The 25732-nt window shown below is 33.8% G+C and overlaps 1 protein-coding gene across 2 annotated transcripts in view; it reads right to left on the bottom strand.

Annotated features, from left to right (window-relative positions):
• The window catches only part of LOC129226063 (regulator of microtubule dynamics protein 1-like), a 32495-nt gene extending 7309 nt beyond the window's left edge, over positions 1–25186 (bottom strand). The window contains exons 1-6 of one of the 2 annotated variants that reach the window (XM_054860645.1): positions 25071–25186; positions 14610–14711; positions 12440–12545; positions 5100–5344; positions 3947–4036; positions 371–426 (exon numbers count right to left, since the gene is read on the bottom strand). In XM_054860645.1, the coding sequence (XP_054716620.1) occupies positions 371–426; positions 3947–4036; positions 5100–5344; positions 12440–12545; positions 14610–14702 (590 nt within the window). In that variant the 5' untranslated portion in view covers positions 14703–14711; positions 25071–25186. Of the gene's footprint in view, positions 1–370; positions 427–3946; positions 4037–5099; positions 5345–12439; positions 12546–14609; positions 14712–25007 lie in introns of both variants that reach the window. The other variant, XM_054860644.1, reaches the window with a different exon arrangement.
• Between the last annotated feature and the right edge of the window lie 546 nt (positions 25187–25732).

Below are 25732 nucleotides of genomic sequence, written 5' to 3'. Positions count from 1 at the left end.
CACGAAATCAATATTTAGTAGCCAGTATCGAAGACGATACTTACTCCCAGTGATTCCCCAACGAAAAATTTCGTGTAGCGGGCGAGAAATCCGCGGTAGCTCTAAGATTAGTTACTCGTAAAAAAACTCGCGTTATAGCCAATTAGCGTAAGTCGAATCGCGTTGTAGCGCGAGTCGACTGTACTTCTAATTCACGTACACCAAAATTTAAAATGGGTTTCTCTTTCATATGTATGCTATCAATGAAAGCAAGAATTTTAACTTGGAAAGAATCTTCGGCTAAATATAGATTTCAGGAGAAAAAAAAAAAAAAAAAAAAAAAAACAGGAAATATTTTCAAAGGATTTGAGTATGGTTTTAAAATAATTACCATTCTCCAAGCAAATAATAAGATGTGCTGTCTTTAGGATTCAATTCGATGGCACGCTAAAATAATAATAAAAAAAAACACTCCAAATAAGTTCACACTTATAAGAAATTCAAAATTAAAAAAAATAATCTTTATCTTACAACAATCAGGTAAATTAAGCATTATTTGTCACAAAAATTATCGTTGCAAAAGCTATAGACTGTTAAAAACAACGCATCAAAGTACAATAGAGTCCCAAAAACTCGGTACTCGATAATCAGCAGAATCCATAAAACTCGTCCACATCCAAGTATGTGAGTAATCTGTTCCTTGCGTATTTTCGTTAACCAGGTATATTTTCAAACTCGGACCCTTCCGGTACACATTAGAGCGAGTTTTTGAAACTTAATTGCACAAACTTCTACTTCTATCCCTGATGCTTCGCCTTCGCTTCCATAATTTTATCTAAATGAAGAAGAAACTTAGGAAAGTAATTTAGAATGAATAATTATTTTTCTTCAATAGTTTACGAGGAAACTTATTTATCGTCAAGTAGTTAATAACTCCACTAAACTGAAACAAATATTCATCTTTCTCGTCATCTTTAAAATATTATTACTTAAAGGGTTCCATCATTAGCGGAACTGGAATAGTTGCTTATCCTGGGTGTTTAAGTTTTTAACATTGCAGGATATTAAGTAACAAAGTCAAAAGAATGCTTAAATTTATCAATAAGATCGTTTTTTTTTTTTTTTGAATCGCAATGCGTTGCAAAAGCCTGGAAACATAGGCTGTAATTTTTAAAAAAAATAGTAGTTTATTTGCTGCACAATTCTGTACCTCCAGAGCCGTGGGTCACATAGTCGCTACTTTACAGGAGAGAGGGAAAACGTTTGCCTGGTGTATACAAAGGATGGCACTCGCGTTCTTTGCACAGTGGTAAATACTTACAAAGGCTTTTTCTTTTTTTTTAAACTGCATATGTTTTGATGCGGAATAGGATTATACATATAATGCTCTAATAAACTGAAAATCGTAATTTTTAGACGCTAGTCCAGCTCTGAGGCACAGAATTATGCTATTTATTTCCGTTAGATTATCACGATGATGTAAGCATTTCTTTCAAAAATACCAGTTTTTTCTCTCTTGTTTTTCGCTTATAAAATGCAGAGTTTTGCATCAAATGTCATTAAACTTACAGAAAACTTAGGAATATAAAAGAGAAACATTTTCCTGAAGTTTAATATCAAACACTTTTTATAAAATACGAGCATTTAAAGAAATTTATTGTTGATATACGTGCACAAAAGAAACCCAATTTCGAACTTTTTTTCTATTGAAAGAATGAATTTGAGTTTCCTAACGTTAATTAAAAAAAAAAAAAAACACTCATACAGACGTATTATCTTTGTTATATTTTTATTAATCAAATATTAGGTAGAATTCAGCCAAAACATTTTGCAGCAGTTGATTTTTTCGAGGTAATTTTTGACGATTTTTTCTCAGGCTTCGAGAGTTATCTCTGCTATAACTTGGCGGATGTTCGTTTTTCGGTGCTCAGACGTAAAAAATTTATTAATATAGCTGCAACTCTTAAGAAAACGTAACAAAAAGAAATCCAGTGGCGTCAGATCTTATGAACTTGGATGCCAGTTGACGCAAGGGCGAATCTAGAAATTTTTTTAGGCGGGGAAGGTTGATTTTTGACTTACCTCTTACTATGTATCTGATTAACATATGCTTGAGGGGAGGGGGAGAGCTGCCCAATCATTTTTATCTGATTATTGAAGCATATAGAGGTTTATCTAAGGAGGTCCCCGAACCTATTTCTTTCTTTTTCCTTTAGGTATTCTAAAATTCCGCTTTTGAACTCCAATTTCGTAATCACTCCGGGAGAATCCCTTTCCTTTTATGTCATTGAAGATACATCTGATATTGCGCTTTTTTGAACTTCTGTTTCGAAAAATTATCGGAAGAAAGTCGCTGAACTCACTCTTTCACCTAACTCTACCTGAGATTAAAATGTCAGTAATCCAACGTTATTAAGCACAAAACTTGCAAATGATTGCAGACACGTGTTTCGGTGTTACAAGGAACACCTTTTTCAATGCAAAGAAGTGTGAGCTTTTGGATGAAAAGTCATCCGAGAAAAGCAACACGGTGGAACAGGAGGTAGTATAAATATCAAAAAATAGAAATTAAACAAAACAAAAAAGATAAAATGACACATGGAGACAAAATTTATTATATAATTCCATCAGGAAAAAACCGTTAAGTAATAAATTTTAAAAGAAAACCCATAAACAATGCAAAAAGTCCAAAAATGAAACCACTCTGAATAAATTAGCAATAAATTTACCAGCGGGAAAAACTATGTATGGAAGCAATGTATCAAATGGAGAAATGCAGAAAAAACAGAGTGAAGGATAAACATATTGGAATTAGTTAATCACAAAACGAAATAAGAAAGCAAAAAATGAAAAAATAAAAGTAAGAAATGTACGACGTTTACATAAAAATAATAGAAAATCTAAACCAATTTTAACAAAGGAGTCCACACAGAAGAAAAATAGGGAATTGCAGTAAGATCGTTAACTAAATTAGAACGGTTCCTCAGGATGTGAAAAGATTCCCAAAAATCAAGATCCAACGAATTGGGGCATTTTTGGATAATTTGATAAGAGTTAAAATCAAAAGAGTGATTCGATTCCCAACAGTGTTGAGCAATACTGGATTTATTCAGCTGTTGTTTTCTCACATAGCTTTGATGTTCTTTTAACCGAAATTTCAAAGAACGGCGGGTCTGTCCGATGTATCCGAGTCCGCAATTGCAAACAATTTTATAGATCCCACAGCAATTAAGAGGGTGAATAGAATCTTTAAGAGAAGAGAAAGAAAGTTTATTAATAGGAGAAAATACCACTTGGAATTGGAATCGCTTCAGAATCTTAGCAACCTGAAAACTGATACCAGGGAAGAAAGGCAGAACAACTAAATTCTTAGTGTTAAAAGTTCTATTAAGAACAACATTTTGAGATTTTTTGCAAAGTTTTTTATAAATGGAATCAACTAAGGTGGGCGGATAGTCTCTATCAACAGCCACAGCTCTTATATAGTTAAGTTCCGCATTAAGAAGCTCAGGTGAAGAACAAATATTCATTGCACGATAAACATATGTGTTGAAAGCTGAATATTTTTGATTAGGAGGGTGAGACGATAATCTATGTGGGGGTAAGGAAACAGCAAAAGGTTTACGATAAACCGTAGTTTCAAAACCGGACTCAGTTCGAGAAACGAGAACATCCAGAAATGGAAGGCAATTATTCTGTTCTTTTTCACAAGAGAATTGAATATGAGGATCAATGGAATTTAAAATGGATAAAGTATCATCAATGCTTAGTTGACCGTGGTTCATAAGAACAAAACAGTCATCAACATAGCGAACATAGAATTGAAACTGTAGTTTCTGAAACAACTTGACCTCAAAGTAATGCATGTAAATATCACTAAGGATGGGGCTAAGTGGGTTTCCCATTGCCATTGGTTACTTTTAATACGTATTAACAACAAAAATAATAATAATAATGATAATCTTACCTCCATGTGTTTCTTTACATCAAAACTATGGATTATTCTACCTTTAGTACTTTTAAAACGCCAAACATAATCCAACAAAATCGCTCGCCACTGGAACAAATACGATCAAAAGTCACCACAAATAAATTTGGAGAACGAAATTATGCTCAATGAAAATAATCATCTTAAAAATGAGCGAAGTATTAATAGAATTATTTATTTGTTGTGTTTATTTGATACAAAATGGAATTATTTCTTTAGACAACCCAGTGTTGCAGTTGGCAAAAAATGTTTTGGGGAACTCACCTTGGTTTTAAGGAAACGCACCAAAGGAGAAGGTGGTTGGAAACTAATTAACGTTACATTTGCATCATTTTTACAAAAACCAAAACAAGGATTTCGGGGGTTGGCGTCATCGCTCCCCCAACTACGGCACAGGGGTATACCGATCTACCGAATGCCAGTATTTCATGCTGTTTTGCGATTTCGTAAAACCGATTAAAATACCTGTATTTTCAGAATTAACTTCAAATAATAAATATATTTTTAAATTAACGCGTTTTTAATGTGACTAATTAGATTACTCTTATTTTAAATACATCTTTTTTTCTTCGTCGTTGAGACAGGATGAAAATCAATCATTTGATGCCAAAATTTGGCGTCAAATCATGAATTAATAGAATACAACGAATTAACGCATTGGCAGAATACTGTAAAAACATATTTTCACATCGCTAGATGATGTGAACGAATGCAATGACTTTATAATTTTCTACTACGGGCAAAGCCGAGGGTACCGCTAGTATCTTCATATTTTAATTTCATAATTGTTAAGTAGAGGTGAAAATTCCGGTGATATATGACGTAGTTCGAATGTCTTTTTCCTATAAGCTAAATACTTAATCTTTGAAACAAATTCCATGTCTTTTTGTAAATTTTTCTAGATAAAACGGGAAAATATGGAAAAGGCAAGGAAATTACGCGAAGTTTGTACTATACTTGTTTTGCAGAAACCAATTTCTGGATACAATCTCCAAATTTGTATTACTGTGACTGATCATGGTGCTCGATTTGCAACAGTGAATAAGAGTGAGTGTAAGGATTGTTTGGGCACCGCTCTTTTAGATTCACTTATTTTAGAATATTATTCATACGGCAAAAAAAGATAACTTACTTTGTGAGCAGCCCAGCATGTTTCGTCCAATTCCAGAGCTCTATCCACCAAACTCAGGGATTCTTCCAATGATTTTAGTTTTTCTGTTTTCTCTTCGTTGCGGCATTTCTCAAAGATGGCACGTGCAAACCTCCACAAGATCTCGGGGTTGTCTGTGCTACGGTGAGGAAGCAACGCTTCGTGAAGTTTGTCGTAGTGCCCATTGTCGTAGAGAACGTCTGCTTCTTTTATAATGGTGGAGTGGTCTATCACAGAAGAATAATTCAATTTTTAAACGATAAATTGACAAAACGTGTAAAAGCGCAATGAAAAACGAGCTGATAGGCATCACATGACTTCTTTTTACACCAATTTAATAATAGTACATTAGAGGTAAGCAAGGAAACATTTTAAATATTTATAATCGCCAAATATGCCATCAATTTGGCGACCAAGAACTTGGCAATATATCGCCAATTATTCGCCAAATTGTAACATCACTTAAGTTTGCACCAATATTTGCACTGATTTCCCCTCAAAAAGGCGTAAAAGACACTTTTTGGAACATTCGAATACAACCAAAAGGGGAGGTGCACAACTAGATCCCACTAGGAGTCTACATACCACATTTCAACTACCTATGACATATCGTTTTTGACTTATGCGTGATGCGTACATACGGACGCACATAAGACGGATGGTCAAAATGGATATTTCGAGAGTCCATACGTTCTTAGGCATATAATGCACGTGCGGTAGGATCGGAAAAACTACTCAACATTCATTCGGGGATGCGTAAAATGGAGAATTAGGCCAAAATTTGAAGGAATTTTTTTCCACGAACACAATACTTCCTTTACAACAGTAAAAGGAAGTAACATACAGAGGATGAAACATTGGAAACGATAGATATCCGCATAGTTCAACCATGTCATGTTGGCAACAAGAGGCCTACTTATTCATTTATGTTGGCCTAACGCTTTTTGGTGGAAAAATATTTTAGTATAAGATATAAAAAAATCTTACATATGGCTGCATTTTTACACCCCTATAGAATTTCCATTCAACCAGAATGTGTAGCAAAAATAGTTATGTTTCAAGTTTCTCTTAACGCGAAGTACAAGCATAAGTGTACAAACCATAAGTTTTGAATAAAAAAGTTTCTTTTGCTATCAATGTGTTATTTCATTTAAAAATAACTGCAGAATAACTCGAGCTGTTTTCTTGACACCTGAATATGTTTATTGAATTATCATCTACACTTGGATGGTTCTATAATGAAAAGGTAGTACATATTAAAGTTGATCTTTGCTAAAATGGCGTTATAGAACGACGTATTTGATTGTATCGAACTTAATTGGTAAATTTTTCATTTTCATTGAAATTCATCCTAGAAATAAGGAAATTTTTTTGCAAACGAAGTAGGCTGAATTTCCCATGAAATCTTAATATATAAAAATCAATGTCCTGAGATAACATATATATATATATATATATATATATATATATATATATATATATATATATATCAATGCACAGCCGAAACCGCTGAAGCTTCAGACTTGAAATTTGGCTGGCATGTCCGCATGATTGCGAAAGTAACCACTAAGAAAGGATTTTTCGAAATCTCAATTCGCAACTCCAACGAACTATAGGGGGCACTGCAGTCACTGTCTAATGGCCGACTTAAAAACTAAAACAAACGCATGTGGTAACGAAGAAAATGCTAAAAGTGTTGTGATTTTTGTTGTTATGTTTGATTTTTTCGCTTTATTCATTTGAAAAGATTTTTCAAAGTCTTTTGGTTATTCTGACCCATATAGAAAGAGATTCGAAACCAAAAAGTATTACGAAAGTAAACAATTAATGCAGAACACACAGTAAGTTGTTCTGAAGCAGCCATTTTCACGATGTTGAATTCGGAATTCATAAATTTTTGGTTCGCTTCGAACGGAATTTTCATTTTGTACCGTTTTTTCTATACATTAGTACATATTAAGTTCAGTTTCGTGACATTTCCGGCATTTGTTGACATTTTTGTCACATAGTGCACATACGTGGCAGACTGTCAAGAGTAACGTTTAACACTAGATAATTTATTTCGATGACTATATGATTGGATATCCAAAGAAATCATGCATTTAATTCATTCGTCATGGAAATGATTTACCTGATATGCGAAATCTTGTCAAGATACATTATTCTTTCACACAATTTTAAAACCATAACCTGGGCCGGATTATTTACGCCCCTAGGCCAAACTTAGAGATTACACCCTCCTACTCCCTTCACATATTCGAAGTGTATCGAAATCGTATCCCCTCCCCCCTCTTCTTTCTCAGAGGCGTAGCAGCATCCGGGAGATAAGTGAAAATTTCGCGCCCCTTCCCCAGTTTGAAAATTAAGGGATGGGTTTCATTTTCAATTTTCCCATGGTTAATGTTCAAAAGGGGGGGGGGGAGGGGCTGTGGAGTTGCCGGTGCACTCCAGAAATTTGCCAAAATTGACGCTTCAGAAATGCAATTTTAGGCCATTTAACTCGAAGTAACGGTCATCTTTGATGATGTTAGAGAAGGGGATCGGTTAGGGAACTCTCCCCCTCCCTTTTCGAAATTAAAGTCATAAAAAACTTTAATGATGCTGGGAGACAACGAAGAAATTGAGGTCCTAAAACAATTTTAGAGGATATTTTTTTGATGAGCGGGTTGCTTTAGCAAGGAACTTATTTGAAATTAAAGACTGCAACATTCGAAGACATCTTTTATCATGTTAGGGAAATGGATGGTGTTAAGCCATTCTCCCTCAGAAAGTTTTCGAAATTAAAAACCTAAATACTTTATTGTGAGCCATCTTTAATAACAAAAGGAGGAGAGATGGAATTGGGTAACACTCTTCCGTAAATTTTTCGAATTTAAAGTCCTAAAAACAAAGCTTTAGACAATTTTAATAATGTTGGAGAAAGGCTGAACTCTGCAGCTATCCGGATTTTTTTTTTTTCTCTAAATTCAGGTCCTAATCTTAGGCGATTTTAAATGAGTTGGAGAAGGGGGGAGGGGATACTGAAGTCAAGGTCACTTCCCTGGAAAATCTTTGGGCTTGAGGACTTAAAAACAAAGTTTTAGACGATCTGTTATGATATGAAGCCTTTGAAAAAAAAAAAAACTCTAAATATGCATTTGTAGGACTTCTAATGCATCTGATGGTGCTGGGTAAAGGGATTGGGTTTGAGGACTCTTTTCCGGAAAATTTTCGAAATTTTAGACCATCTTCAAAATGCTAAGAAGGGGAGGGGGACCCTCCTGCACAGATGTTCAAAAGTTGAGGTCCTATGAAAAAAATCTCGATAATGTTCGGAAAATATAGAAACACTCGGAAACTTTTTGAAACTTAACGTTTCATAAAAAGCAAACTCAGAAAAATTTTGAAGATGTTAGTAGAAGTGGGTTTGGGGAATCTCTTCTGTAATTTTTTTCTGAAATTAAATTCATAAAATTCGCAATTTTAGGTTACCTTTGGTGACGTAACATGATGGGATTAGGCTCAGAAAACGCCTCCCTCCCCACATTGCTTCGTCCCGAAATTTTCATTCATTTCTTAAAATATATTATCAAACATCTTGCCTCAATTTTTTCTTTTTCAAAAACAGTTAACTGTTTTGGTTTTCCATTGTGAAATTTTCAAATTTTCCGCCTCAAAATTTTTATTTGTTTGGAACAACTGTAGCCCAAGGAAAAAGCTTTTACCGGTTTGAGCTGAGATGATATTTAGCAGTGATATCTGAAGTATTTTTTCCCCTTTTTATTTACATTTAGATATCATGACTCTTGAATTCCTTGATAGTTTCATTTTTTACCTTGAAAATATTTAAAACTGCTGGTCTCTCTCTGTAAATATATTTAATTTTTCTTTTATTTTTATCAACTTTGTTGTGATCTAGATGATGTTTTGAAAAAAAAATATTCAGAAAAATAATACGTTGGAAGTGAAACCAAATAACAGAGGTAATTATGAAGGAAAAGATAGAAAATTCTGTAAAAGAAATTATTTATTAGGAAACTTGTATTCAATGCTTAGCGTGGAGAACTAAAGCAGACTATGGTGAATATTTTGTGTACAAAATAGGGGATATTATTGGCAAAGGCCGCAGGAGGTCACTGTGAACTCCCCAAAATTTCCTTATGCGTCAAACAATGTCTGACAGTTTGGAGACAACATAAAAATATTCTTTAAAGGGATGTCTATTGTCTGTTTTCGTTAGATATTGCTACACGTGCAATTATGCATACTCGTGTTTTGTCATTCCGTAAAATTTGAAACTTCATTCGGTAAATTAATAATTTCATCCCTTCAAAAATTTAAGCTTCGGGCGCCGCTAATTATTGATTGTCAAAACTAAACATGAACTAATAAATTATTAATTGCAAAACATATACTTATTGACATGATTTAAAGACATCAAGAGAAAAATAGTTTCATGAACAAGTTTTTTACATTGAACACTTTCTATATCATAGCTTTACCGAATTTTGAAATCATTTTTCAAATCAAAGATATTGAAAATTTACTGTCACCGGGTTTTGAAAACCAGTGGGGGTGCTCAAACACCGAGCACAATGGACCAAACAAGGGCAATTTTTCAGAGCGTATAACTCTCAAGAAAATGAGCTTCAGTTTTATAAACAGAAACACTAGGCGGAAAATATCTTATTTTACTTCGGATTTTTACCACAAAAAAATTTTACGAGAAAAAAATAAATAAATGAAAATAAAATAAAGTAAAATAGAATGAATTAAATTAAAGCAGAGAAAAATTTAGAGAGAATCAAAACACAAATAGTTTAGGAACGAAAACACAACAGTGTAATTTGTTCTTTTTGTTAAGCTTAGCTAAATATTTAAAAATTCGTCCCTTTTTGTATGGCGTCTTTTTTCTGCTTGTAGAAAAAGAGGCCATACAAAAAGGTTTTCATCAGTTTTCTGCTGATAGTGGGGGTGCCCGGCACCCCCGGAAATATTGGGGGAGGGGGGGTTGCTGGAGCATCGCAGCGCCCTCGGAGTCGGCGCCCCTAGAAAATTATCTGTTTTGACCAGAAACAGTACCTAGACTCAAGCATTACGCCCCCTCTCCTCTAATTGCTTTTTTCTGCTCAGTGGTAAGGTCCCAATCAGTTCTAGCTGTATTTTTACTGTCCAAATACTAGCATGCCACTTTCCTTTTATTTTTCTAATGAGCTGTTCATTTTTTTCTCCTCCTGGATATGCGCCCTTTTTGGCTTGCGCCCCTAGGCCAGGGCCTAGGTTGGCCTATTGGGTAATCCGGGCTTGACCATAACCCTATAAACAGATTTTTGGCGAACTTTTATTTTTTATTGTTCAAATTCTTAACGTTCTTTCTGGATTTTTCAATCTGTTCTGCGATAAATATTTTCAAGAAAATTTATTTGCATACTGTCTATTTCAGTAGGATACTGTAGTAACAAAGGTTATTTAAATCATTTATGTGGAATTAGGCTAAGGAAAAGTGTCCAGTCAATGTTGTTAAGTTCGTTTTTTTTTTCATCGAATTGAAAAACTGATATTTATTCAAATTCACTCAGAACAAAATAAATAAAATGTGTACTCACAGTTTATATATGGTGGTAGTTTTCTTTTCAGTTGATTGACCATTATTTTGTTTTACTTATCGAATTCTATAATCTTACTATCATTTTATTCCACTCATGATAAAAATTAAAAATGGTTTAACTAAAAACGCGAAATCTCGCCAAGGCTACTTTGCTCGCACAATACTAAAACTATAACCCTAAATAAATTTGGCGAAACCTTTCAGCTGAGAATAAAAGGAATAAAGTAAATTCTTTCTCGGTTAAACATTTTTCATTTTGTTCTACGATAATAAATTCAAGAAAATATTTTGCATACTGTCCATTCCAACTAAATGCTGCTGTAAAATATGATTAGTTAAATTAATTTAAGATTAAAAAAAACTCATATTCTTACAAATTCATACAAAACAATAAAAATTTTTACCTGGTATAACGTTATCCAATTTTGTGAATCCAGAGTTTTCTTGTTTACGTTTCCACCATTTAATACTTTTTTGAAAGAAATAAGGAAAACTAACATTATTTTGAGAAGCTCGAGAATACTACTAAGGGACGAATTAATTTCTGTAGCTGAAAGCAAACAACTAAGACACATCGATTGCGTTAATAAATACTCAGAACAAACTGCCTGTGTTTACGTCAACAGACACACGTGGAACGCAACGTGGCAATGTTTTAGTTCCATCGGCAGTTTTGTAAATCACCGCAAGGTAGCGTATTCGAGCGCTGGAGTTCCGAATTAGTTCGGGAGAAATTAATTAAAACCTCTTAATTTCTGCGAAATTGAAACCTGTCATTGAATTCAAATCCCTTATTTTCGAAAGCTTTCCTCCATTCAAATCATTATTCAGTACTTCATCTCAACTTTTGGTCGATAGCGAACTATAAATTTGATATTGTTTTTGTTTCTCACGTGGTTCTTCGAGGCTTTTCTCAAGTCAAATCATAATGTTTCTGTCTATTGCTTTCATTTTTTCAAAACTAGAAACGAAGTTTTTAAGAACATCATCACAGGCAGACTATCCTTTTGAATTTAGAAGAGTGCAGTTTCCTGTTAAAGTTTGCTTTGCAATAACCATTAATAAGTCACAAGGACAGACATTAAAAGTAGCAGGGACCAATTTAAGAGAAGACTTATTTTCACACGGCCAATGTTATGTAGCTTGCTCCAAAGTCAGTTCATCAAGCAGCCTTATAATTTTAGCACCAGAAAAAAAAACTAAAAATGTTGTATACAAAGAGTTTTTGCTTAAACATAGGTATATCAATAAAATGTGGATGGCCTGTGTTTGTAAATTTAATCAATACTTTAAAAGGATCGTTAATAACAGTTAAAGATCGGTTAAGGACAAAGGCATATATGTAAGGAGTCCATGGGCCCCGGGATCCTCCCCAAATTAGAAAAAGTTATAGGTAATAAGTAATTATTATAGGGGATTTTCGAAACTAGGTGCACCAAGCACTGTTAACCCCTGCTAATTCCATTACCCGAGCAATGCCGGGTACGGGAATGCTAGTCTGTCATAAAAATCAAGGTTATATAATTATTTTGAATCTGATATTCAACAAAATTAAAAAAGGTCACGTGACTCGTGTAACCAATCGCAAAGAGAATAGAAATTGACACGGCATGAAATACAAACGTTAGGTTGTGGTGGGTGTAAGAACAATAACAAACAATCTTCTTGATTTCTCGGTAAAATTAATATTTCAATAGATTTCTTAATTAAAATGTCACAAAATGATTATAATAACCTGCTTTTTCAGATTTATTCAAGGCTTTCACTATAAACAAAGTAGACAAAAGGGATGTGACACCGAACTGCTTTGCGAAGGGAAGTGTTCTGCACTGATTTAAAACCTGTTGGACATATAAGAGCAAAAATATTAGGCATATTAATGGTACAGTAAACCCCCATTAACCTGACCCCATTAAACCGAACTCCTCTTAATCTAGACATCTTTTCAGTTACATATACTGTAAACATAAAAGGCAAGTTAGCAAAATAATGTATTTCTGTATGTCGTATTTTGTATTCTTGTGGTTTTCTCTCATGCAGATTTCTACTTCATTCGCTTCAATTCAAAATGCAACTTTTGCAGAGCACAGTTTTTTTTTTTTTTTTTTTTTGAGCAATCACGATTGCTTATTGTTCTCACTTGACTGTTTTTGGCGTCCTATCATTTTATTTTCCCACCGCCACTCTCCGTACCATCACCGTCGACCGGCTCCTCATCACGGCGCTGCTCCTATAGCGAAAGCCGTCTCCAGGTTGCATCCATGTTCTACACACACGCGCATGCATGCACAACTACACACACACACGCACATACACACGCACATACACACACACACACACACACACAAACATACACCTACACACATACACACGCATACATACAAACACATACACACAACTACACACATATTCATGCCTGCACACACACACAAACACATATGCCTACACACACAAACACACATACCCCCACAACACAAACACACACGCCTACATACTTTTTTTTTTTTTTTTGAGCAATCCCATTTCTTATTGTTCTCATTTGACTGTTTTGGCGTCCTTTGATTTTATTTTCCCCCGCCTCCCTCTGCAGCACCACCGTCAACCGGCCCCTCCCGATGCTGCTCCTCTAGCGAAAACCGTCTCCAGATTGCGTCCATATCCTACACACACACACACACACACACACGCTTACATGCACACCTATAAACATACACACATATACACACCTACACACATATACACACACCTACACACATACACACATATACACATCTACACACACATACACACACACATACCCACACACTCATGCCTGCACACAGACACAAACACACACGCCTACATACAAACGCACACGTGATTGCGAAAAACATAATTTGAATTCAAGATGTCAAAATTCAAATTAATTATTATTTTTTTTTTTTTAATCTACCTCAGCTCAATTTATTGGCTCTTTTGTTCCATCTATACTTTCCTTATTTCGGATGACCTGGATCCCCTATTAGTCTGGTTAATGAGGTTCTACTGTATATTTCGAAAAAATGAAAGAAAATAATTTTGCTTACATTTAAACATTTCTACATGTAACCAATGACTCTCTCTCTCTCTCTTTGTTTCTCCTCTCCCACACACACATAAGGGAGGAAGGTAATCAGGGTGATTAGCCCTCTCAAAAATTAAGAACTTTTGTTTTCAGTTGTAATAAAACAAGAACCTGTTTTTAGTTTTCTTTTTTGTAAGAAGTTATTAAAAATCATGAAAGAAAATTCAACATTTCTTTTAAATATTGCTAAGAACAAACAAAAGTTAACAATAAATTCGTTATTTCAAAAAAATCGAAGAATGCAAAACTTGAACGTGAGGTTTCCCGTCCACGCCTAATAACTTTTGAGGAAATAGTCCCATTTGAACCAATTGTTTGCGACAGGAAACCTCATTATCATGTTTCATTTGCGATTTGAACAACGTTGCGTTCAAATTTGAACAATTTACCAAACGTTAACATTAGAGTCTATGGAAAAATTGGAATTCTATATTCATATGAAAATGAATTATCGTTGATCATTTGGATTTGCTTCGAGCAAACTTCAGAAAAAAAATCTTTTAACAAGTACGAAAAGGATCTTTTCGATTTTGTTGAGAGATATGATTCGTATGTATGCATATATTTTTTAATTTCAATTTGTATTAAAATTTACGACATTTCATCCTCCCTAGAAATTGAGGATGAAGTGTAACACTTTGTGACAAAAAGGGGAGAGGGGCAAAAAAGTTGAGGAAAAGAGTGTCATCATTTATGGACAATCCCTTAGTCTAGAAATCTCTCTCTCTCTCTCATTTGTAAGCTCAGAATAACTTTTGGGGTAGTTCTTGCTCTGCGAACTTGATTAATTTAAAATACTTACTTGAACTGCTTGAAGACGTAGTAATTTGACAGCTGTAAGTCTTTGTTGCTTGTAAAACGCTTGGACACAAAACGATACGTTGATTCGAGCCATGTCAATGAGCTGCAATGAGGGGAAATACTTCAGTGAGATAAGTTTAGAAATTTCGCGATAAGATGACAGATTGCGAAGATAAAAAAAAAATGCACGGAAAATGAGTATCAAACGAAAACGTTGGGCCAAAATTGAAAGTGAGAGAACAGTGTAATGATGTGCAATGAAAGATGTTTTGTTTAATTTTGAACAGTTCGAAAAAACTTACACATTAGGTAGTAAAGGAAAATTTTAATCCCGTGAACTTACTGATTTTGTGGATTTCAAACAAATAAGTCAGAAAAGACAAACGTAGAGACGGATTTATACTTTCTGAACCACGGATATGGAAAGGCAGACATCCGGTTTACAGACGGAAATGGACTCATCTATTAGTTTTTATGGATGTCAGCTTTTGCAGATGTAGGGGAGATCGGGGCTAGTAGTGACACTTTTGTCATTTTTGATATCACCGTAAGGTTTTAACTGATGTGAAACACTTAATACCTCATATCATTAGAGTAAACATTGAGCAATATATTTATGAAACAATTATCAACATTTTAAACGTTTTTCATGACATAAAATGGAATTTGCGTAGCCTCTAAGTTTGTATCAACTTCCCCGTAGCGGGGCTAATATAGACATGCTTGAGGCACGTTGTGACACTCAAAGAAAGCGTACAAATACGTTTCAACATGTACAAATTATGTAAGAAATGCAATGAAATGGGATATTTTGAGTTAAAAATGAAATAATTATTCATTTATAATGAATCTGAACACTCCCCCCCCCTCCCCCCTCAAAAAAAACACCTTCATGTTTTCAATAACACTTTAAACGAAATGAAAATGAAATAGTTAAATTAATAACGTTCGTGAACTTTTTTTTAAAGATACATTAAAAAAAACTGCGTTAATCAAGAAGATAAAACGTAAACCAGCATTAATTTTTGGCCGTATTAATCTTTGATCCATACCTCCCACTCCTATATCCGACAGGCCTACTAATTTTTTTCTATAATCACACATTACCATCGCTTGTTTCAACATCCGATTTGCTGTTAATGCAAATAAAATAAGGTTTCTTTTTTGGTACATTTAACATGAGACTAGTTTTTAAGTGTCATGTATTGTATCCAGTCTTTTACGGGTCTAGAAACTTTGTATTGCACCAAGCAAACTAGACATAACTTTATAATCTTTAGAGCTATCTGAATCTTTTTTTTTTTTTTTAATTTTTTTAATAACGTTGGTGTAATTTTTTCTGCACTTTTTGGCATTTCCGTACAGTTTAAATTTTGCTTTTTCTTCTTCAATTTGTTTCTTGCATTTTGTTTTGCTCGAATTTTCTCTTTACGTGCGATTGCTAGAATAACAGGTTTTAAAACTTTTACGAGCGGAGTGCTTGCACTTTCGATTTCCAGCATTAGGTGACCGTCTTTTTTTTTCTTCTATAAAACATACCGCTGTTACAATGCTAATGTCAACCGCCATACGCATAGACTCATCTAATTCACCGATTTTACTCCATTCTGAAGACTACTCTGCATTCTTACTATCATTGACTAAATTTATTGCTAAAGGGCGGGAGTTGATAACAGCTTCATATTTATTATTTTCACTATAATTTTGGTCATCAGCGCTCTCATCTCTGATGGATAACGGACCGGGGCAAGTAGTGACACTGTCACAACGTGTCTCCTTGACTTTGTTACAACTAGCCCCGTGTTGCGCCATTTTGAACTTTACTGTATAATTTCCGAAACGATCAACAAAAGAAATGCATAGAATAACAGCTCGAAACACAGGTATTTAAATAATGTTAGGAAAGTTTTCACGCATCAGTGTCCTTAGTGGCAATGACAATTGCAATGCAGGTTACAAAATTTACATTTTGCTGTAGAAAACACAATAGATATTTTTATCTTGAAAACAGTCCAACGCTATGCCTCCAAACTTACACAAGACACTGAGACCATCAATCTGCTCACTCATATGACGCGACGCGACAGGTTTTGAAACCTATTGGCTCAGTCAGGAGGTTCGATGGCACAGCTTGCCCCTGGCACAACTAACCCCGGTCTACCCCACTGAACTCAATAGAACTGGAAGGCTTACACCCCGCCGCCGCTCGTGGAGGAAATGAAGGCCCGCAACCCCCCCCCCCCTAGAGGAAACGCCCCTACCCCACCCGAGCGGACACTCTTGACCATGGAGTCCTACGGAATTTTGCTCGACTTTAAATGCGGGCAGAACGTTTATTTTAATCTTTTCGAAAGTTACAAACGCAATAAGTGATTAAAAATTCTTCATTTTCTGAGCTACCAGGATTGATTTTTTTCTGTGGCCAACGAATTCTTTTAAGTACTTTACAAAACGTAGCTCAATCTTGAAGATATTTTTGTCGCCAAGTTTTGTTTCTTCGTTTACCGCGTCGCGAAGAGCGAAATTAAGTTTCGTTTTTCTTTTTTTGTTGAAAATAGACTATAAAAAACAATTTTCTGTAACCTGTTACAACATAACGTATCGACTAAATATTTTTTAATGACATAACGGATATACTTTTTTTAATGACATAGGTATAACATTCTTTTCATATACGAATACCATGAAAGTTGATTTTTTTAATAAAATTGGTATTATCACGCATTTCGATTTATATATATTTTGATATATTTTTATCACGCATTTTGCAAGTGATTTTCTAATTATTTTAATTATATTCTCTTACATTAATTTTTGGGATAAATTAATAGTTTAGTTATTAAAATTAATTTATGATTTTAAACTAATAAAAAATAATTAATAATAAAACAATAAAAACATATTTTTAATAATATCAATTATTTTTTTTTTTTTTTGATTTTAAGAATTATTTGAAGCAGAATGTAAAGGGATTGATTTCATTTCTTAAAAGCAATTAATATGATCTTCAGTTTAAGATTTAAAAAAAAAACCTATAATTTTCCTAAAAAACATATTAAAAAATTAAAATTTAAATCAAATTTTAAAAAATTTGAATTAAATATACAATTTAAATCTGCGCACATTTGTATATTTTCATTTTTAGCTTACTTTCACACTAAAAGTCAGAGAAAGAAGAAACTATCATCAAAGGCTTTCTGCAACTTAAAAAATACATTGCGAAAAACAAACAAAAAAAAAAAGTCAAAAATAAATAAAATAGATAAATTAATATCGAAAAATTAAAAATTTCAAAGTAGGGTATTGAGGTGGGGGAAAATGTCTGTCTGTTCTGTCCCCCCTATTACTTTTGAGTGAACGGTCCAATTTGAACAACTTTTTTTTTGATCGAAAGAGGACACTTCATTCCCACATTTTATTTTTTATTTGAACAATTTTTCGTTCAGTTTTGAACAGTTCAAAAAAAACTTCAAGGCAAATATAAATTTTGAACTTAGAGGCGAATTAGCTTCAATAAAACTTTGTAAGAAAGAGCTTTTGATGAGAAATAGATAATGTGTTTTGATTTGAACAATTTTCCGTCCTATTTTCAAACAGCTGTAAAACAAATTTTTCTTGAAAAAATAAAAACCTAAAAAAAAAAAAAAAAGTTTGTGAGTGTTTCAGGGGGCTTTGCATAATTTTGGGAATTATCTTTGCATATATTTTCTTGTCATACGTGAAATGCTTCATGTTCTATTGTTAATATGATAACTATGATAACTACTTAAAACACACATGAGTTTTGATTTAAATCCACCTCAAGATGAAATCACCCAATTAAAAGTCCAAACTATAAAAGTGGTTACCGCTTACCTTTACCGGAAAAAAACGTAAATCAATTATCCATTAAACAGCATTCATTATCTTTTTTTTTTAATACATGGGTATGAAATAAAATTTAGTTTAAACTATTTATTAACAAAAGCTTCAAACAATTCAACGTGTTTCTTCCGAAAACTTAGCAGGAAAAAATATCTACAAACCAAAATGATTCTCATACTCACAGATCAGTAGCAAAGTATGGAAGAGTAAGGGGGGGGGGGCAGACCCCCCCCCAAAAAAAAAAGGATAAATTAATTGACTTCTGTATAACATAATTTTTTTTTGCTTAAAAAGACCACCAAACATACACAGCATATTTTGAATAAAAGCATTTTTACTCGCTTCGAATTCAAGGGAACGTAATACAACGATTCGTCCATTAATTCTTCTTTGATGGAATCAATAATTTTTTTAAAAAATATGTAGACGTTCTTAAAACAGTCGTTTCTATCAAGAAGCTATTTTCAAAATAATAGATTTCTTTTTCAGCTCATAAAAATGCAAAATGAAAGAACTCACATGGTAGTTTCTTTGTAAAACAATTATATTAATAGAAACAGCAGGTAGTTTCAAAATGTCACCTCAACTGCATCATGGCTTTAAAAACAAATCTGTAACTGCTTTGAAATTCGCAAAGAAATAGTTTTTGCCGACCCGGATCTGAAAATTTTGGGCCCTCCTGCAAAAAAATCAGCAATGCCCATAATAGCCTACGGGATTGCTCACCTCCCCCTCCTCCCCCCCCCCTTAATAATGAAAAGAGTGATTGTTGTATATTTTTAACTGCTTTAATATTTCTACCTCCTGGATAGTTATGTGGGCTTTTTAAACCCGATTTTATGAATTATGTCAGCAAGAAACAAGTCTCCCATAAATTAACATTGCTCCCCTCTCCCGAAATTCAAAAATTATTGTAATTTCAATGTCGGCTCCTATTAGTTAAGATTCGCTTTTGTTCTTGATGCGTAGTATGCGTTTAATTTTCCTGAATTTTTTACTAAAACATTACAAAAATATTTAAATCCTTTAAAATTTGTGTGAAGATTTCTTTTATTTTTTGATTTTTTCTTGGTTTCTTGGGCCGTCGGCCTTTTAGTGTTGTGGGGCCTGCGGTATGACCGTATCCAGAATTTTTTTTCGGGAGGGGCTCGTTATCGCTCTTTTCGAACATTGCCGTAGCACACACACACACACACACACATTTTTTAATGCTCCCCGCTGTTTTTATTTTAATTTCTTAGTATCTTTAATTCACCTGGTAACAGGAGAGTGGCCCTTTAAATGGGATGTAGAACATGCATAATTTCAGGGTTTCCTTGGGTTTCTCCCCCGGGAAAATTTTCGAAAAAGAGATATAAAAATCTGTATTTTGAGGCCTTATATGGTGGTAATTCAGACTACAAATATGAAGAAAAATAGGCAAACAAAACCTTTTAAAAGTTATGCACACAACAATAATTGAGTTCACAAAAACGCGAGAATCGTCTTTTTGCATTTTTTAGGCAGGAAGGAGCTGAATTAGGCGCATCTTGGTAATCAGACACTTATTGCCTAATCGGAAACTAGGGGCTAGACCCTTGAGGAGTCCCGAAATTGGCGTACTGTAAGTTTTATAAGAGTTTTTGGGGGAGGAGGGGAAGTCTACCAAACTGACCGAGCACCTGCCTTGGTCCTGGACGGCTCTGAATTGAATTGGGAAAGAGAGCAGGAAGCCCTAATAAGTGTCGAAATTTTAAGTATGCTTTGCAGCTAATGAGAACTAATTGCTTATTCTGCATTTCTTCAAATTTTCACTCGTTTAATAGTTACCCAGTTAAGACTTTAAAAAATCCTTTCTTCCGTTTTACGTTGCAAAACGATTCGGGGGAGTGGTCCGCCCCCCCCCCCTGTGGATACGTCCCTAGTCTGCGGGTACGTAGATCCAGGTCAGAGTTTCTGAATTCTTCAATAAAACTTATGTGTTATGATGTTATGATTTTCCTAATTACATGACATTTTACAGCTAAAATATAAATTAATTTATAAAAACTCAAATGAGGTATGGGTTTATTTAATAGCCTTGCTCTCGTGTTATAATCAGTATGACATTGTTCCTAATTAAAACCGTTCATTTTATAATATCTCAGTGATGTTATATTGGGTTTAGTATTTAATTCGTTTCAGGGGTGCCCATCCCCCCCCCCAAGTTCAATGGCACAAATCTCCCCCCTTATTTTTCTCAATCCTCTTTCCATTTTTAAAAATTTTTCATTTGTTTTTGCTCTCTTTTTTATTGTACTTATTTTTTTAATTTATTTAATTTATTTAATTTTAATTGCTATTTTGATTATTTTATCAGAAAAGTTCTGTGCTACGCCAATGACATACATACACACACACACACTAAATAAATAAATGAAATAAATTATAAACAGAATGAAATGAAATAAACAATTTAAATTAAAAATTAATCAATAAATTTAAATTAAAAAAATAATCATTAAAAATTAATCAAATTCAAAAACATAAATAAAAACATTAAAACAATCCCTCCCCCCCAAAAAAATAAAACTTTTGATTACGCAACTTGCGCCATTATCCCCTCCTGTGGGCACCCCTGATTCGCTTGAAATGTTAAAGATGTTTTACGTCCACATTCAAAGCATATTAGTGTATAATATTTATGTACCTAAAAGTAGACGAAAAGGCCCTAAGTGATCCTAAAAGAAACATTTAAAAATAAAGTCATGAAAACTTTGTTATGAAACATTGTATGCGGGGAGGGGGTGCGCTATTTAATATCCAGACCCCTCCAAAAGTTTTTTCTGTATCCGCCCCTGTCACAGATGAACCGTTTTCTCTGAGGTTTTAACATTTTGATGCTTGTATAAGAGCAATTACTTGCACTACAAGTTGGCATTGATTGTTATAAAAAAAAACTATACGCATGCGATTTAAAATCCAACACTGGAACCACATTGAACAATGCAACAATGAACAACAAAAGAGCCCTCGTCAAAAGGAATCTTCGCCAAATATCTGCCAAACTAGCGATAAAGTAGCCACGCTAGGAGCTGGAACCACACCCGAAACCCTCTCCATGAAGGCGGCGAACGGCTTTCCCCGGCTAAGGGGAAGTGAGCTATCCAGAAATTCTAGTTCAGATCAGTGGTCTACCCTATGTTAGAATATAAATTAAGCAGTCTCATTCAAACAGGCGAACACGCGCATCAAATTTTTACTTTTCCACTTCATTCAGATAGACTCGGTTTAACTGGACGTTTGCCAATTCCATACAATTCATTCTTGGACAGTAGGTTTGGTTCAGGGATGGCAAGGTTTCGAACACTACGGTAAAAGCCACGGTTTTACCGTCCTGTCCAAAATTCTTGTTTCTGAACCTATTTTTAGAGAAATTGTATTTTGTGAGAAAACATCTAAAACAGAATAAAATTTATAAAAGTAAAGTTTTATATTGAAAGTGCCAAAACTCGAAGGGCCTAAATTGAACAGGCGAAAATGTAGCCATTTTAAGTAAGTTAACATTAATTTTATTTGATCCCCCGCATGAACTCGTTTGAAGTGACAGATGGAATAGCTGTTTCTCGCTTGGATGTGAAGAAATAAAATTATTCAAATCATATCTTTCTTGTCTTCATTACTGAAGCTTGGTAAGTAACATTCATTCCTTCCTCAGTGGCACGACAGCCCTGGGTGGCCCCTGGTCTTCTCAACAATTTTCTTCCAGTCCTCTCTTTTTTTGGCTTGCTGGCCAATTTTTCACTTTTATCGCAGAAAAATCCTTATCAAGGCAATCAACCCATCTGAGGATAGGTTTAAGGTTTATCTAAAAAACTTTGTTGATCGTTCTTTGTTTAACCTTATAACGTGGACAGCCCATTAGAATCTTTGAATTTTTATGAATTCGACAACATCAGGTTCTTTAAAAGCGTGATACAACTCTAAATTAGAGCGCCTGTGCCAAATGTCATCAACCTCCTTTCCTCCAAAGATAACCCTTAAAATGCGGCGTTCAAAGACACCAAGGGCATTTTCATTGTTTTGTGACAATGTCCAGGTTTCTGAGGAGTATGTGAGTACAGGTCTGATGATATATAGATTAAAAGTTTAGTTTTTCTTTTGAGTAAATTTGATTTTAAGTACTTTTTCAATCTGTAGAAGCTTCTAATGGCAGCACCAATTCTCCTTTGTATTTTAGAAGTTCAATGATGTGAACTTCAGAGTCCAGATGGACAAAACTATCATCTTTTTTAAATTTATAGGAATTTGAAAAAGTTCATTGAAAATATTATTTGAAGCTTGGTGAATAACCACGGACATTTAAAAGATCTCTCTATCGATTACGGTTTTGAGACTGACTGTTTATTTATTATATTTTGTGCAGACGGTAGATAAGGATTTTCTTTGCAATTTTAACTGTGTTACCCTCACAATCTAATCAGGACTTTTAGATTGAGATAAACACAATTTCTTTAAAAAGAAAGGTTTTATCAAAATTATCGAAACCCCATCCCATTTCATCCCACTCTAAAAATTTGAACAAACTTCATAAGTTAACTAGAATTGTTTTTCTCTGTTCTTTTCCACATTGGGGGTCATAGTTGGTCGAATATATCGTCGCCTCATGGCAACAGTAAAATATCTAAACCTAGAGACAACAGTAAGCTATCCTTATGTTGATCATAGGGCGAATTATTTCGAACACGGAACGGCTAAATTTGGTGAAACCTGACCAATATAGCAATAAGAAAAAACCAACGCAATGTCAAAAAACGCGTTTTTTTTTTTTTTTTTTTTTTTAAATTTTAATGTCTTAGTTAATTTGCACCTCATTCTTCTCATGGTTTATATTTTAGAAATAGCTTGAAAATTAACGTTAGTCTCGCGCGTGCAATGGTACACTCTCGCAACTGACGTAATTAGAAGGAAATTAAAAGACAACAAGCCGCCTCGCCGCCCATTGTCTTCCACTTTCCTGATTTTTCCTGGTCATCCCTGACTTTTCCATGCCGATAACATAAAATTTCTAGGTATATATTGAACTGCGGATGTATGTGTTTGTGTGTGGGTGTGTGTGTATTTTAAATATTAAAAAGGACACAAAGTAGGGGAAGGGGGAGGGGCAAAGTGAAATGGTGAAATATTTACTCTGGTTTTAGCACCCCGTACCTGGTAATATTTTAACTATGTAGTGACACATGTAGTCTATTCCAGTCAGGAAAAAGTTACATCTGAATGCCAAAGCATATACTAATACAAGCCATTTTCAAAAATTGATACTCATATTGTAATATTTTGCTGTAAGTCAAAAATTATTTTTTCTATTATAAAATGATAAAGTTCTTGTTATTAATATTTTAAATATGAATTAAGACCTACTAATATTCTGTGCGGTAATTATTTATTTAATAATAAGCTTATTTCTATTTTAAATGCTTTGCACAATAATCAAGTGCATACGGGGCACGGGTTGGGGCTCGTTTACTCATTCATTTATTTTTCTCACATATTAAATAACTAATTTATTTATTTATTCGTTTATTGTTTCTTTATCTATTCATTGATTCATGCTTTCTTTATTTTACCAAAACGATTTTCTTTTGATCAAAAACATTTTTAATAATCAAATACAAACATTTCATTAGAAAAATATTTTATTTCTCACTTTGCGACATTGAAAAACAAAGTGAAAATTCTCTCCACTTTTTTTGGAGGTTCAAATTTACTGCCAAAAGTAACAAATGATCTTTCAACGCAAGTTTTATTGTAAAATACATTGTTCTTTCCAATCTTTCTTTATGTCCTGTAACTTTCCAAAAAAAAAAAAAAAAGCAATTTGTTCGTTTTGAAAAAGGTAAGTTATCTTAACTATTTCACTTTGCCTCTCATTCCCCTATTCATATTTTATGTGTAACATTTATGATTGATTTTCCGATGTTTTTACATTCTTTAAAATTTATTTTCAAATTCAAAATCTGCATTAATATTATTCTGACTCAATTTCTGAAAGAAATTAATTGAATAAATAATTTTAAAAAATACTAATAAGAAAAATAAAGCAAATAACCTAAATGTTTAATTTCTATGATTTACTTTTTTATATTAAAAAATTTAAATTTTAAAAAAGCAATTGACACTGTTTACATGAATTGGTATTGTTGCAAAAACAATCTAATATTTTTTATTTCTAACTTTTCAACCGGGGAAAAAAAATATTCCCTTAACTCAATAATTAAAAAATTCCCTGACTTTTTATCAGAAATTTAGAACAATCCTGACTTATCCAGACTTTCTAGATGTCTGAAAAAATTCCCAGATGGATAGACGCTACATATGTTTTCTCCTGAGATAAATATTTTTGAACGGTCAAAAATATTTATCTCAGGAGAAGTAAACAAACTGAATTAGTTTGTTTACTTCAGTTAAATGCGACTCCGCCCATTTCCGAATCGGCGAAAGAAAACGTGATTTAGAAAGGCATTTCAGAAAAACCTTTCCTCAAAATAGAATTCAAAGCAAAAAACAAAAGTCTTACTTGGATTTCTATTTCATAAGAAAAAGTTTTCCCTCCTGAGAGAAAAACACGGAGGGTACTGACCGTAAAAATAAAAGTGTCCAAAACTTATCAAACAGGTTTTCTCACACACCTGCGCAACACAACAAGCAACGCACCGCGAATACACTCTCTCCTTTGCTGAGCACTCTTGCCAAATGCTCTTCTCACGCAGCCTTCAACGAAAATTAGTGGTAACCTTCTTGGCGAGAGAAACGTTTCCAAAATAGCGTTCAAAGCTACTAGGTCAAGAAAGAAATCGCGGGTTTGGCTCTTTTGGTTACTGCTAACAATAAAATTGTTTTCTAATATTTCTTTAATGCGTCAAATCAGTGTTTCTCAATCTTTTCCAACCCGGTAAAATGTTCAGCGAGCCGGTGAAGGTCTTTCTCCTTTTTTTCCCCAAAAATGTTTTACTTGGCAATCAAAAACTGTTCTTAGATTAAGATTTTTATTGTGATTTACCTGTGATAATACTCACATAAAAGATATTATGGTAATTAGTGTATCAAGATAAATAAATCTTAAAAAAATTAGAATATTTTGAAAAGTAGGAGCAAAATCAAAGTAAAAAATAGCTTACACAACTGTATCGTTATTATTGTTATTTTTATTTTTGAGCAAGGAACTTTTTAGCGTGGAGGTTTGAAAATCTCCAAGGATCAGCTAAATTTTTACGCGTACCATTGCCAGACCATCCGTTGAGA

This window comes from Uloborus diversus, chromosome 7 (genome assembly GCF_026930045.1).
Source record: "Uloborus diversus isolate 005 chromosome 7, Udiv.v.3.1, whole genome shotgun sequence".
NCBI lineage: Eukaryota > Metazoa > Arthropoda > Arachnida > Araneae > Uloboridae > Uloborus > Uloborus diversus.
Note: the sequence above shows the minus strand (reverse complement) of the source record. Positions and strands in the feature narration are given on the sequence as shown.